Source organism: Ambystoma mexicanum, chromosome 5q (assembly GCF_040938575.1).
Source record: "Ambystoma mexicanum isolate Mex_15411 chromosome 5q, UKY_AmexF1_1, whole genome shotgun sequence".
Taxonomy (NCBI): domain Eukaryota; kingdom Metazoa; phylum Chordata; class Amphibia; order Caudata; family Ambystomatidae; genus Ambystoma; species Ambystoma mexicanum.
In genome coordinates this window covers 1251597155-1251611061 of record NC_090933.1, presented here as the reverse complement: position 1 = coordinate 1251611061, position 13907 = coordinate 1251597155, and the positions used below count along the sequence as shown (strand labels likewise).

Sequence of the window (13907 nt, the reverse complement as noted above, 5' to 3'; positions counted from 1 at the left end):
GGAGTGAACTATAGAGTGGAGAGGGCAGAGTAGTAGTTCAGAGAGGGGTATTGTGGGTGAGAGGAGAGTAGTAAAGGGTAAGAATAGTGGCGGGGAGAGTAGTAGAGCATGAGAAAGAGTAGCAGGAGATGAAATAACATTGGATGGACAGAGAGAAGTGCAGGAGGAGGAGAGTGGGAGGTAGATCCTACCAACACCTTCACTCACTCCCCCCACGCTACTGGCAGGGGCAGTAGCTTTGGACTGTTTTCATCCTCCAAACTTCCTATTTCTCCTATTCCCGTATCGCCTGCTAATTCTCTGTCATTCAAATAACTATCTATACAATCACTGACCCATACAGCATATATATGATCTCTCTACCGGCCACCTGGTCTGGTAGGTCAGTTCTTCTATGACCTCTTCCAACTAATGGACTGTCTCCCTCTCGATCTCTCCCTCTCGATCAGCACCTCATTGTTATTGGGTCTGTACACTGACTTAAATTTTCTTCTACATAACCACTCTCTGCCCACTCATTCAAATGGAAAATACCTTGACCTTAATCTCATCTCCTCTCAACTCTCCCCCTCTAATATCTCCACTGCGCCTTCTCCCTCTGATCACCCTCTGATCACTCGATCATCTTTGCCTCAATTTACACTCCTTCTTCCTCACTCTCTCCATCTACTATTACTAAATGCAGGTTTCCCTCCTCCAAACTCCCTGACTACCTCTCTGGCCTACACCACTCTCTCCTCCTATGCTGAACTCACCTTTCCATCGACTGAAGAAGCCTTCACTAAGTTCAACATTGCTCTTTATGCTCCCTTTTCCTCTAACTGCCCACTTACTAGACTCATTCCTAAATGTCCCCTCAACGGCCCTGTAATTACACCTCACATCTGCACCTTAAAAACAACAATATGGAAAACGCTTTGCTGTTGGCAAAGGTCAACACACTCCTGATATCCAACTCTGTGAGACTGCTCTTCAAAACTATTCCTCTACTCTCTGCCAAATGTGACTTCTATCTCTCTCTCATTTCATTTCAATCCTCCCAGCCTAGGCTCCTACTCTTTCTGCAAATGATCTTGCTTTCTACTTTTTCTACAATTTCTACCATTCACAGTACCCTCGCTAATTACCTTCTATCCCCTCCTCCTGCTCACTTTTCTCCACCACGCCTACCCTCCTCTCCCACTACTATGTCTTTCTTTGCCCCCACCAACCCTGATGAGACCACTGCCCTACTCCTCAGAGCTAACCCTTCCTCTGACCCCACTGACCCACTGTCCCCACACATTGCGAAGTACATAGCTCCCAGTGTTGCTCCACACCTAACTTCCCACTTCAACTCCTCTCTTGACGATGCCACTTTCCATCATTCTAAAAGATATCGGTCATCCCTCTCCTTAAGAAACCTGGTCTAGATCCAAACTGCCCTGTCAACTATCGCCCTGTCTCTTTCCCACCAGACTATTGCGAAATACAAGAGCAAGTAAGATTCAGTTGACTCACTGAGTTCCTGGATTCTCACAACCTCCTGGACCCTCTTCAATCTGGCTTCCGACCTCTGCATTCTACTGAGACAGCTCTCCTCAATGTCAGCAACTTCACCTCTTCCGCTTAGCATGCAAACCTTTCCTCTATTCTTATTCCTCTCGAGCTCTCTGTTGCCTTCAATACTGTCGACCATTCTGACCTTCTCTCTACATTATCTCTCCCTTACTTGGTTTGCTTCATACCTTTCCCCCAGACAGTTTCTGATGTCCTGGTACAGCATTATCTCCCCTATATCCCACTTTACTGGTGGAGTTCCCCAAGGGCCTGTCTTTGGTCCACTTCTGTTCACTCTCTATACTTCATCTCTTTGCTCCCTGATCCCTCTTACGACTTCACCTATCAACTCTTTGCTGACAACCATCAGATCTTCTTCTCCTTTCATTTCTTACCTGACGAACCGTTGTTAAAAATGTCAAACTGTCTCTCTGCCACAAAATATTGGATGGTGTCTCACTCGCTCATGTGCAACTCCACTAAACCTGAGTTTCTCTAGTTCCCAGCCAAATAGGCTATCTCTTCTTCTTCTCCTCCTTTTCTTTTCTCTCCTGACTACTTTCCTTACTGTGCTTCCACTCGTAACCTGGGTGTCATCTTCCACCTGCCACACAACTTCTTGCTCTTCATCTCCAAATCTGCCTCTGCAGCCACTCAACCACCCAACATCAGAAAAATCTGTCATCTTCTTCCTTTCAATACTGCTAAACAGCTAATCTCCTCCTTAATCCTTTGTAGATCTGAATTCTATGCCAGTCTCCTCAATGGCCTTCCCAACTATACTTTTTCACCTCTGGACAAAGTCCTTAAATTTGTGGTCAGCACACTTTTCAACCTTTCTCGCTTACCTCTACCTCCCCTGCCTGTTGCCAGATTGGCAGGCTATATATGAAACAAAGGCCTAAGTTTAAACTTCTTCTCATCATCTTCAAAACTATCCATGGACTAGCGCCACCCTACCTATCTGCTCATCTCACTCCCTACTCTCCTCCTCACTCGTTACGACCATCTTCAGCACACCTGCTTGCCTCCACTCAGGCCCTCAGTTCTCCCTCTCGTTTTCGCTCTATCGCTCCCCTACTCTGGAATTCTCTTCCTCTCACTCTCCGTACTACTCCAACTCTGCCACTATTAAAATTCAACCTTCAAGCTTTTCTTCTTTCTGAAGAACCTGTTTCTTAGCACTAGCATCACCCTGTTATCCTCTCTCCCTTCCCTTTGTGGAGAACCCGACAGGACTTTTCCGTCACTCCTCTAACCTTAATTGAGCACTTTCTCCACCATCCCATTCCTATTTCATTCTTTCCCGTCCTCGTCCCTGGTTTGTGTTTCCACCTTCCCCTGCAACATCTGGTCTTCAAGCCACATTATCTCACCCCACTGTAAAGGACCTATGTCCTCCTCTCTGTTATCAATTGTAAATTCTGTACATGTTTTTGTGCCAAAAATGCATTGCTTTGCCTGTGATTTTTATAAAAAAATAAAACGGATGGAAAAGCGAGGACATTTGGTCGAAGATTACAAGGATGTGAAAGGGCAAGGCTAAGTGAGACCTGGGTGATTAGATTGCACCCCTTTTTAAGATATTTTAGTGTTGCGGACCTCATTTAAGATCCATCTCGAAATTTCAGGAAGGAATCAGATGGAGAAGGCGATTGCCTATAGTCCCTCACAATTAGTCAGCCAGATTATCGACAGTAGGGATTATCTATCTAGTGACCACCTTGGAATGTAGGGATTCCTGGGCTAGGGAGGTTAAGACCCACGAGAGAGAGGGGCAGCCAAGGCGAAGCCCTTGTTCAAACATTTACTTTAAAACCTTTGAACCGTCTTCGAGAGTTGGTGTGTTCTTGAGAGGCCACCTGTGAAAATGTTTGAAGCAGATAATATAGGCATGGATTGAATGGTGCAACTAGTTATGTCATGAATTTGCAAAGAGGACTGATGTTTTGCTTTGGAATAGGAAATTTAGTTATAACTTGCTTTGAGTATGTTGTTTGTACCCCTGTGGGAGATGGGCATTATATATGGTAATGCCATTGGCGCTGCTTCAGAACATCTTCACGGCCCTTTTTTGTTTTTGAAACGTTTCCAAGTCTGAACCTAGCCTGTTGGTAGATGATAAATTTGTGGGAAGGTAGAATATCCATCAGAGGTACTGCTGCCTAGAGTAAGTAACTTGTTCACCTCTAAGACCCTATCAGATGAGGATTAGGCTTTATCGGGGCATTGCGTTTGGCTAAAGGGCGCATAGTTAATCATTCTTTGTTATACAGGTCTCCTCATTCATTATGCTCCTTTGCTCCTATCCAGTTCCCCGACTGAGAGGAAGCGCAGCCCTATGCCACAGGAGCCCATAAAAAGTCACTACTTTCTTAGAAGAAGAACACCGCCAAAGGGTCAAACAGTGAAGAAAATCTCTCCTAAGGGATTGGTCCAGATCAGCAGGCACAGGCTGCGTCGCTTGCCTACACCGAAGCAACAGACAGTCCCAAGAGAAGGTAAGATCAAACATCTTTTCACCTTTCATTTTCGCACCAAATTCTTAATAGATTCCGATGCTTTAGAGGGGATGACTGTGATGGTGTGTGAAGGCATCATAAAGTAAAACAGACAACAGATTCAAATGTATACTCAAATGGTTTATTTAATTTAACAGTCAGGATGGAGTAAGGTCTTACTTGCCCTATGCTAAGGTGGGATTTGTGAGGAACCAGAAGGTGTCTCACCAACTAGTCCCAGGGGATCTGTCATCCAGGCGGCCAGGACATGGCCATCACTTTTGGATCCAGTTCCCGGGGCTGTACCAGTGCGGGAGGATCACCTAGGTGAGAGGTCTTCGGGGAGTGGGAGTGGGAATGGGACACCGGATGGTGAGACGCGGTATGCTCTTCCCTGTAACACCTTTACCCCATCCTACCAGGTAGGATATTTAGGAACTCTACCCCCCCCCCACGCTTTACAACACAAACGCTGTCTCACGGATAGCCCGCTATGAGGGAAAAACAGACTAACACCTGAGCCGTATACCTGACGTGTCCCAATACAATGTTCAGGCAATTACTGACCATCACACACACCTAGCTTTCATTATACTTCCCTTCGCGGATAAAAGGTGGAGCGCAAGAGCACACTCTGAGAGAGGCATAGTACATGAGGAAATGGCAGTTTCGAGATGTCAGTTGAGCAGGAGAGGAAAGACGGCTAAACCAAAGGGGATCGCAAGGAGGGAAATTTGCTTGACCTTTTCGACAAGGAACCGTTCCTTTCCAGAGACCTTAAATAGAAAGCGTAAGACCAGGAAACCAGACTGAAGAATCCTGCCTTGTGTGTCTGAGATACCCGGGGCCCTCCCACGTAAATAATCGAGGCGGGGAAATTCGCCAGCCGCTGTGGTACTGTCCTTGGCTCCAAGAACAGAGCCGCTTTAGTGAAATCAACACAACTTGTGAGTTGGGGAGATTGATACAAGACCGATCTGTGTTGAAGCCAAGGTTGCAAGCAGCAACATTGTATGGCGAGCGCTGGAATGAACATTGTTAAAATGCATATGATAAGAGATGCAAGTGAAGTTGAACTGCTGATGAGTGATTGAACTTTAAAGTAAGCTACAAAACTTTTGACAGAGTGGTTGGCACCGTGTGGGTGCTCAATCGAAAGTCTTTGTAAGGTATCCGGCTCAGAAGTGACGAAAGTAGATACATTTGGTCCGAGCCCGGCGGTGGGAGACCAATTGAAAGAGAATGAGTAATTGTGAATCGGAGTGGTCCTGCATCTTTGATCTTGATGAAGTAGAGAAAGTTTGGGAAATACATGAATTTGGTCTGAGCTCGGCAGAGGGAGACCAATTGAAGATTTATTGTTAAAGTGGGTCTGAGCCTGGCGAAGGGGCACCCGGGGTGAACAGTAAATCACCTGAGAAGTTGTAGAAGTGAAAATCCTGAGAATAAAGGAGCTTTAATTTTTTGTCGTGTTACATCAGGCCATCTGGAACAAGAGACTTTGAATGGCAAAGAGATTTTGGCACGAAGGACCTGATGTTGAAGTCTTGAACTGCATCCTTGTGCTAAAGAAGCCAGAGAGTTTGCTAAGCTCGGGTGTGCTGCCTTGTCCCATGCTGGAAATGTGGGGAAGGGAAGCCAGCGGCTTGAATATCCTGACATATCATTTCTTGAACACTTTTCTTTTGCACAACATTGTTTGTCACACTATTTTTATTTAGTAGTAAGGATTGGCAATAGGTTTATTAGTATATCGACCCTTTCATTTTGACAGACTCAACTAGAACTGTTATTATTTGATGGTCGTAGCTTGCTCCCATCGTTAGATTTAGGATTAGGTTAGGCTTTTTTCGAATCCAATCGAAGTTCAATAAAAACACCCTTGAACTGTGATACTTGTGTCTGTCTTACTGTTTGATACCATGCCTTCCTTACCTATGGTGTCAGAGGTGGGATATAATTCAATTGACACAAACTGAGAATCCATGCTGATAATCCTTATACCACCAGAAGGTGAAAATAGAATTGTTGGACTCCTCAATTCTGATCGTGTATCCACCGTTAGAGGTTTTGTTTTCCCAGCTTCAGGTCCCAACTGGTCAACATGATTTATTCTTCAAAACTCTGCATTTATTAGATAACCTTCCATTTTCCCCACTATAACATCCAGTAGTATGACCCACGTCCATCTTCATTAGACCTATCCACCTCTTCTCAAACCTTTTTAATACCAAGTCTGTTTCGGTCCCTGGTCCAACAGGTCTAGCAATCAACCTATCTAGATCTTCCCCTCCGTCGGAATCAGACTCTGAGGAATACGACTACTTTAAAACCTAATCCAAAGGAGTTGAGACCTGTTTTCTTCTGATTCAGAAAATACGACAGAGAGAACCCTTACCCTACCAGAAGGCTTGGCCGCCCTGACAGTCATCATAGCCAAACTGGCCACCCATCAGATTTAGGCCGAAACTCACCTTCAAGAGAATTTAACGAAATTGGTTGAGTTGCAGACAACACCACTACTACCTCAAGTAATACTACAACCATACCAAGATGGCGAAGACCTAGGGAATTTCTTTTAGAATTTTAACGATTAGCTGAGCAATTACGATGGGAAGTAAATCTAAAAATATTTTATTTAGGAGCTCTGCTGAAAGGTGAGCTACAGACCAGCTACTTAACCTTGCCCAGGGGGCTACCTTTATATCCATAAAAGTGGGGCTTCTAAAAAGAGTAGGGCAAACCTGCAACTTCTATCAGCAAAAATTAAGGGCCATTAGACTCAACCCCCCCCCTCCCCCGGTAAATCCCCTTTGAATTAGGAGAACAAATCAAAAATATAGTCGCCCTGTGGACTAACAAAATAACAATGGAAGTATTGGTAGAAATGATTACTCTATAGCAATTCACCAATTCTTTGCCACCCTTTTTGCAAAAGGCAGTACTACAACTGAATCGACCCATCCTAATCATGGCTATTGAGACTGCCCAAAACCATTCGGACGCAGTCAAACACTTCCACTCAGTAGATCAAAGCGAGGAGTGCAAGGATCACAAGCTCACTCACTGCTCCCAACCCAAGGTACTAGATAGAGGGGGATGATTGTATAAATCCAAGGAATAGATACTGAAAGAGAGAATTGAAGTTAAAAGAACAGACCCAAGCAGTAGAGAGGAAAATAAAAGAGAAGAGCATAAAGGAATGAAACCCTCGCCTCCTATCTGCTTTTCATATAGAGAAACTGGCCACCTCGCCAGAAACTGTCCTAGAAATCTGAAGGAAGAACCCATGGAAATAGACTGTGTAGGAGGGTAAGAGTGGGAAGAACCTGAAGAAGTTCTAGAAACCTTTAGTATATGTGTATGTCAATCCTCCGCCAACTTTCCGTATGAAAAACCATGGTAAATGGAAAACGAGTAAAGGCATTAATCGACTTAGGTTTCAAACAGACCGCTATAGGGGCTGATTTGGTTACAACAACAGACTTTGAAAATGCAACCCTAGTTAGAATTACATATGCACACGGGGGAAACAAAATATACCCCAAAATACCTGTGTTCATTAACATCAGGGTATTTGGTATCATCAGTCATCATTCCTGGTCTCCCCAAAGAAGTCATTGTGAGAAGGGACTTTCCTGCGTTCTCCACTCTCTTGCAGGAGCTTCCAATTCCCCATTGGGAATTTGTACCCCAAGACCATTGGCACTCCAACTGTTACTCCCAAACCTCTCCCATATGGGGGTGGATGGAGACAGAACCCCGTGAGCCTACCATTTACCAAACACCTTGCACGAAATATGAGGAGCATGTAATTCCAGAGACAATCCCTCAATGCCAGTTTATGGGATGCATTCAGGAGATAAACGGGAACACCTCACCTCTACCAACGCGAAACAAAAGAAACCCATGGACTATGCGAAAGTACTTGGATATATTTCCCTCTTGTTCCTTCCAGGACTGACAGTGACCTACAAAGACCTAAGGAATAGAGGGTTAATTTTGACAAGGGAAAGGGGGATACCATATCTCACCCAACAACGTCCTCTCCCCACTCCCCAAGTTCCCTCCACCCAGGTGATCCTCCCTCGCATATCCACCCCCAGGATGGGGATCCATAAGTGATGGCCATTCCCTGGCCACCTGAGAGGAGGATCCAGGGTCAAAAGAAGTGAGGATGCCCTCATGACCCTGTTTCTCACAGGTGCTGGCGCCATGTTCTATTGCTTTAGGAGGCGCTCAGACAGTTCCATGTCCCTTGGTACTTGCATCGGTCTAGGTCTGTTTCCTTATGATATTTTCAGTTTTTTGGCACTTCTATTTGTCTTCTTGATCTTTGTTAAGCACGCTAACTGTGAATTGTATTTTTGGTTTATGCTTTTCTGATAATTTCTTAATTTTTCTTTTTCAATATAACTTTTTAACCCTTTTTTAGCATAAGAATGGTAAACTGTTCTTGCTGTAAAAAATGTTTGTACGTTAACATCCTAGTGAATACGGAGTGTGTGCATTTCACATCTGCTCTGGAAATAGATTGGGGCATGAAGAAAGAAGTGATTGGAGTAGGATTGGAGTAGGCCAATACTGAAATATGGAATTGTGGACAACTCTTTATGAAAACTAGGGCTTGTTTTCGCCAGGGAACTGCACAGCACAGACATTGCAGGCTTAGTTGCTTTTTTCATTGTCTAAGAAGCCTCTTGGTGAGAGGCCTGTACAGTTATACGTCGTTAGTGTAAAATTAAGGAATTTTGCCTAGTGATAACTTTTGCTGCACTGTCAACTGTGTTTTCCATTATTTAAATTGAATGCTTAACACCTTCTCAGGGAAATAAAATCTACTGAAACATTTAAAAAGAAACTAAAAACCTTGCTCTTCAGATAGTGTCTGTATACAATTAGTTGACCTTACCTGCCTGAGGTGTTCCTCAGTTGTGTCCTCTTTGTATATCATGTTATTCTCTTATTGGTTTGTGTTTTTGCGTGGGTATGCCTCCGGGTCACTTGGTGCGCTATGCAAATACATTAAAGTAAAAGTAAATTACCTGACTACCTTGGATTTCCTTGCAAATGTTATTGATTGTGTCAAAATTGTATTTGTTTCTCCTTTGTATCTCGTTTGCCTTGAATGAGGTTCCTCACTTTGCCACAAATGCTAGCTCATTTCAATAAATATAGTAAGCCTTTGTGTTTGTTGCAATGGGCGGTGGTAATGTGTCCGCACGCAGTGCTCCGTAGAAGTCACTCAGCCCCCCTTTAATCAAATATAGCCCTTAGTAATAATTTGTTAGGATTTTCAGTTACACAAATGTCAGCCCAGTACACCTTACAGATTCCTCAGGATGCTTTGCGGAGTTCCTCCTCTGTGCCCACGAGCTGATCATGTTGGGGTTTAGACAACATTGCTTCTACTGCAGGCACAATTCAGTGAATAAGAAAATATGAAATTGCCACCCTATGTACACCAATGTAGGATTGTTCATCTGTCTCTTTTGCATTTGAGTATTTCTGATTAACAAATGCATTCATGGTATGTAGATGACACACTGGGCCATGATTCTAGTCTTGCTTTTACAGGTATGTAATATTTGTCAATTTGTCTTATAGGATATATTTATTTTTAATGGATTGTATTCTCTCACGTATTCCTCATATTTTGATATCTCCAATATCCATCTTCAGATGCTTCGGAAAATATTTTTTGGCAGAAGGCGTTGTACATCGATGCGGCCGACTCGATGCCCCTCGAGGGTCTGCGTCTTGAGGATGTCACCGGTGCTATATATAGCACGCGCAGCGCCCGTTGGATTCAGTTCAGTTTTACAGCGTAAGCTTTTGCTTTGTGTACTACAGCACGCTTAAGATATTTCTTACAGAATTATCAAAAAATATCTTCGTCTTCAGCTCCAACAGCCCTGAAGACTGGGTTTAAACAATTCCAGAAGTGTCAATCGATGACTGGAAAAGCTCTGAAGAGTGTAAAGAGAAATTGGCAGTGGGTAAACTCCCCACAAATACCCTTTGACTACCCTCTCGAAAAATTCTTCTGGCAAAGCGAGAGAGGACTCTCCTCGACGGAAGAAGACTAAAAGGTCCAGGTCATGCAGTGGCTCCCACCACTTCACATCGTTGTCGAGGAAATCAAAGAAAAGGCATCTCTAATCGCCTACTTCGTCTTCCTCGTCCGACTCCTCCCCAGAGCGGATTATATCTTGCTCCACTGAGGCCTCATTCAGGCAGGAAATGCTCATAACTTTGAAAGCCAGAAACCCTCGAAGCAAGTAGGCCATGCTCCTACCGTGCCTTCTGAAGCTGGTAAGGAAAGGGCTTGAGCAAAATACTGCATGCCCTCCAGCCCGGGACAAAGGCCAGATTCCCATTGAGTGTGGTGAGGCCTTGACACAATGAAAAGTCATCGTACAATTTGCACTTCCGGTTTACACTGGTCACAGACAGATTCACCTGAGGAATCCCCCAAAGGGTGAAGATCTCTTGATGGACTTCCTTAGCTAGTTCCCACTCGTGGGAGACTGCTGTGCCTGCTCAGAGGGTCCGCTGCCGTGTTCTCTCCAGCTAGGTGAACTGCTGATGGGGAGTTTCCTTCTTGAATTGCCCAGAACCAGAGCTGCATTGCCTCTCTGCGCAGTGGTAGTGACCCTACTACTCCTCTCTTGTTGAGGTAGTACATGGCCACTGTGTTGTACGTCATTATCAGGACATTCTTTCCCCGCACAGAGGGCAGAAAGGCCTTAGCGCAAGTCTGATTGCCCTCAGCTCCAAAAGATTGATGTGTAGTTTGGGCTCCAATGGAAATCAACGACCGCTGATTGTCAGATCATTGGCATGGGCTCCTCAGACCCTGAGTGATGTGTCTGTCACTATTGTCATCTCCGGCCATAGTTGCCAAAAAGGTTCATCCTTCAGAATATTGTCCTTGCAGGCCCACCACAGAAGGTCCTGTGCAACCTTGGTTGGAACCTGAAGTAGGTCTGACATATTGCCGAGAACTGAGACCATTGTGTCCTGAGAGCCCATTGAAGGTATCTCATTCATAGCCGAGCTTCTTGCACCAGTAAAATGCAGGATGCCATAAGGCCGAGCAACCTCACAAAGTCGAAAGCCAGGAGAAGCTAGGCATTCTGAAACTTGGAGACCATCTGCAGAATGTCTAGAGCCCTCACCTCGGCTGGCGAGCTCTTTCCCAAGGATGTATCCAGTACGGCTCAGATGAACTGGAGCTTTTGAGATGGCCATATGGGACTTCTTGTAATTGAGGGAGAAGCCCAGTCTGTGAAGAGAGTGGCAGGTGATGTTGAGATGATCCAGGACTTGTTCGGGAGAACGCACCCTGATCAGCCAATCGTCCACGTAGGGGTAGATGTGAATCCACCCTCTCCTGAGACTCAAGCCTGTCCTTGCCTTTCCCGCCAACCACCAGACTATATTGCCTTCCAACTTCCATTCCAAAACCCATTACTCGCGGCCGACCGAGTAAGTACTTTTCCAGCACACCCGCCCTATGCCTTTCACTGCCAGTTAGACCTGCATATTATGTATGTATACTTGCTATTGAATTGCCACCATTGTCTCAATGATGCCAATCTTGTGCTCACAATCCTAGCATGTCTACTGTTGTCTCGCCACCTACTGCACACGTGCAACAAAGCCAAGTACAGTATTACCTGCTATAGCTACATTCTTAGCACCATCTGCGCAATTGCACAAGAGTAGAAGTACTAAAGTACTTACATTACTGTGTTAGTAACCACAGCACCAACCCATCAGAGCTAACAAAGATCTGACACTGTTGGTAGTCCCCGGTAGCGCTGACTACAATATTGGAATAGTTACAAGTCAATTATCTGCTTGCATGTGCCATTGAGGGCACTCCTGACTACACTTGGGAGTAAGTCTATTCTAGTGCATCATCGAATTTGTACACTGCATAAGCATTAGAATGCCTACCTAGCCTAAAAATATACCTTGCTGTTGGTACTTGCCTCATCTCAAAGTGAGATTAGGTTCACTAAATACCTATCAAACCTGTCCACATCTACCTACGACTTAAGCACGTTGTACCAACCTATCTCCTATGACTACACAGTGACTACACAGTGTGTACCTAGCACTATCCTTCAACTGCTGTTGAAGATACCAGCACAGAATGCATACCACTATACTCTTCCTAACCGCATACCTGCTAGCTCTGGTCTGTGCCAATAGCCTGTTACCATATAACATGTGACTAACAACGCCTGCCTAGCAACTACCCTATCCAGCACCTGCACCATACTTGGCCCCCCCAGAACCAACACACCGTGTGACCTGACACACAAACACTAAATTACGTTCAAGACTTTCTAAGTTATTCGAACCTCCAGCCAATTCTCCTCAATCAGGCACCTATCGTAATTACAAACGTGGCACCACCACCAAAAATTGGGATTGCTATAACTTGGGTGCTACCCTCAATCAGAACCCATGCAGAACCAATCCTAATAACTGCCCAACTCAGACAGCGCACCAGCACAACAAAACCTTACCCACCACATCCACCATGCCACCCACTCCCTTCCTTAAAGGAGCACTTATTAATGCTAGGTCATTAGTAGCCCACGCTATAGAAATTGCAGACTTGATAGAATCAGAAAACTATGACTTCCTAGCCATTACTAAATCCTAGCTACACCAAGCAGCAGGTAGAGTTAGAGAAGACAGAGTTAACACCAGAGTTAGAGAAGACAGAGTTAACACCACTGGAGGAGGCATAGCAGTAATAGCCAAATCTAGCCTATCAATGAGATTAGCAGTACCGCTACATGTTAACTCGTGTGAATCTGTCTGCCAAGCTGCCCATCTCTGACACCCAAACTATCACCATACACCTGATATACCGACCACCGGGTCCCATTGGTTCTTTTGAGGAGGACCTCTCCTTGATTTTATCAGACAACTTAAAAAATGCCTCGCAAGCCATCCTACTAGGAGACATGAACCTGGGATACAACAATCCCAAAGACACACACACAATATCCACTGCTAGCACCCTAATAGAACTGGGCTTCTCCCAAAAAGTTACCCAACCAACCCATGACAAGGGCAGAACACTGGACTGGGTGGCTGACTATAATTTCAACACCACCATCACCTCCATTAGACCACTAGTTTGGTTGGACCATTCGCTCATAACATTCACCCTAGATGCTAAAGCCAACTCGACCAAAACCATAGCACCCCAGATGCCAACCAGGAATAAGAAAAATATAACAGTCTCCTCCCGTTAATTCTCCCTACGCTAGATTCACTACAGGAATCGCTAGACCCAACCACATTAGTGAACGAATTTAACAAAGTCATGTCTGAAGCACTTGACACTATTGCCCCCTTTAAAAATGAGGAATAGTAAAGCAAGAGCACACCTAAACGCCTGGTTCGTGCCCCACTTAAAATCTCTTAGAAAGGAAAAACGCATCAGCGAATCCATCTGGATGACCACTCCCTCAGAGGAAAACTAGGCTAACCTTATTAGTATCTCCTCAACTTATAAAGTGGAGATACGACGCGCTAAAAAAGTTTTGACAATAGGATATTGCAAGCAAACTCTGGCACAAAGGAACTTTTCACAGTACTAAAGGAACTAGAGAACCCCATCTCTGTTCCTGATAACTGTAACAAAGATAAGATGTGGTGCACAGATATTCAGAAAGCACTCACTGACAAAATAGCCACACTCCAAGCCAAAACTTCCAAGAAAAGACTAAATGAGTTTTCTCCACAACAGAAGCAGCTGATCCTATCCCTATCACCTGTGGTGTCCCCCAGGGATCCTGCGTCTCCCCCACTATGTATAACATCTTCACTAAGCCC

At 44.7% G+C, this 13907-nt stretch overlaps 1 protein-coding gene across 2 annotated transcripts in view; it reads left to right on the top strand.

The window, feature by feature from the left end:
• Positions 1-13907, top strand: part of ZC3H3 (zinc finger CCCH-type containing 3) — a 2515563-nt gene that overhangs the window by 177394 nt on the left and 2324262 nt on the right. For both annotated transcript variants that reach the window (XM_069621754.1, XM_069621755.1), the window contains exon 3: positions 3853-4040. In XM_069621754.1, the coding sequence (XP_069477855.1) occupies positions 3853-4040 (188 nt within the window). The remainder of the gene's footprint in view (positions 1-3852; positions 4041-13907) is intronic.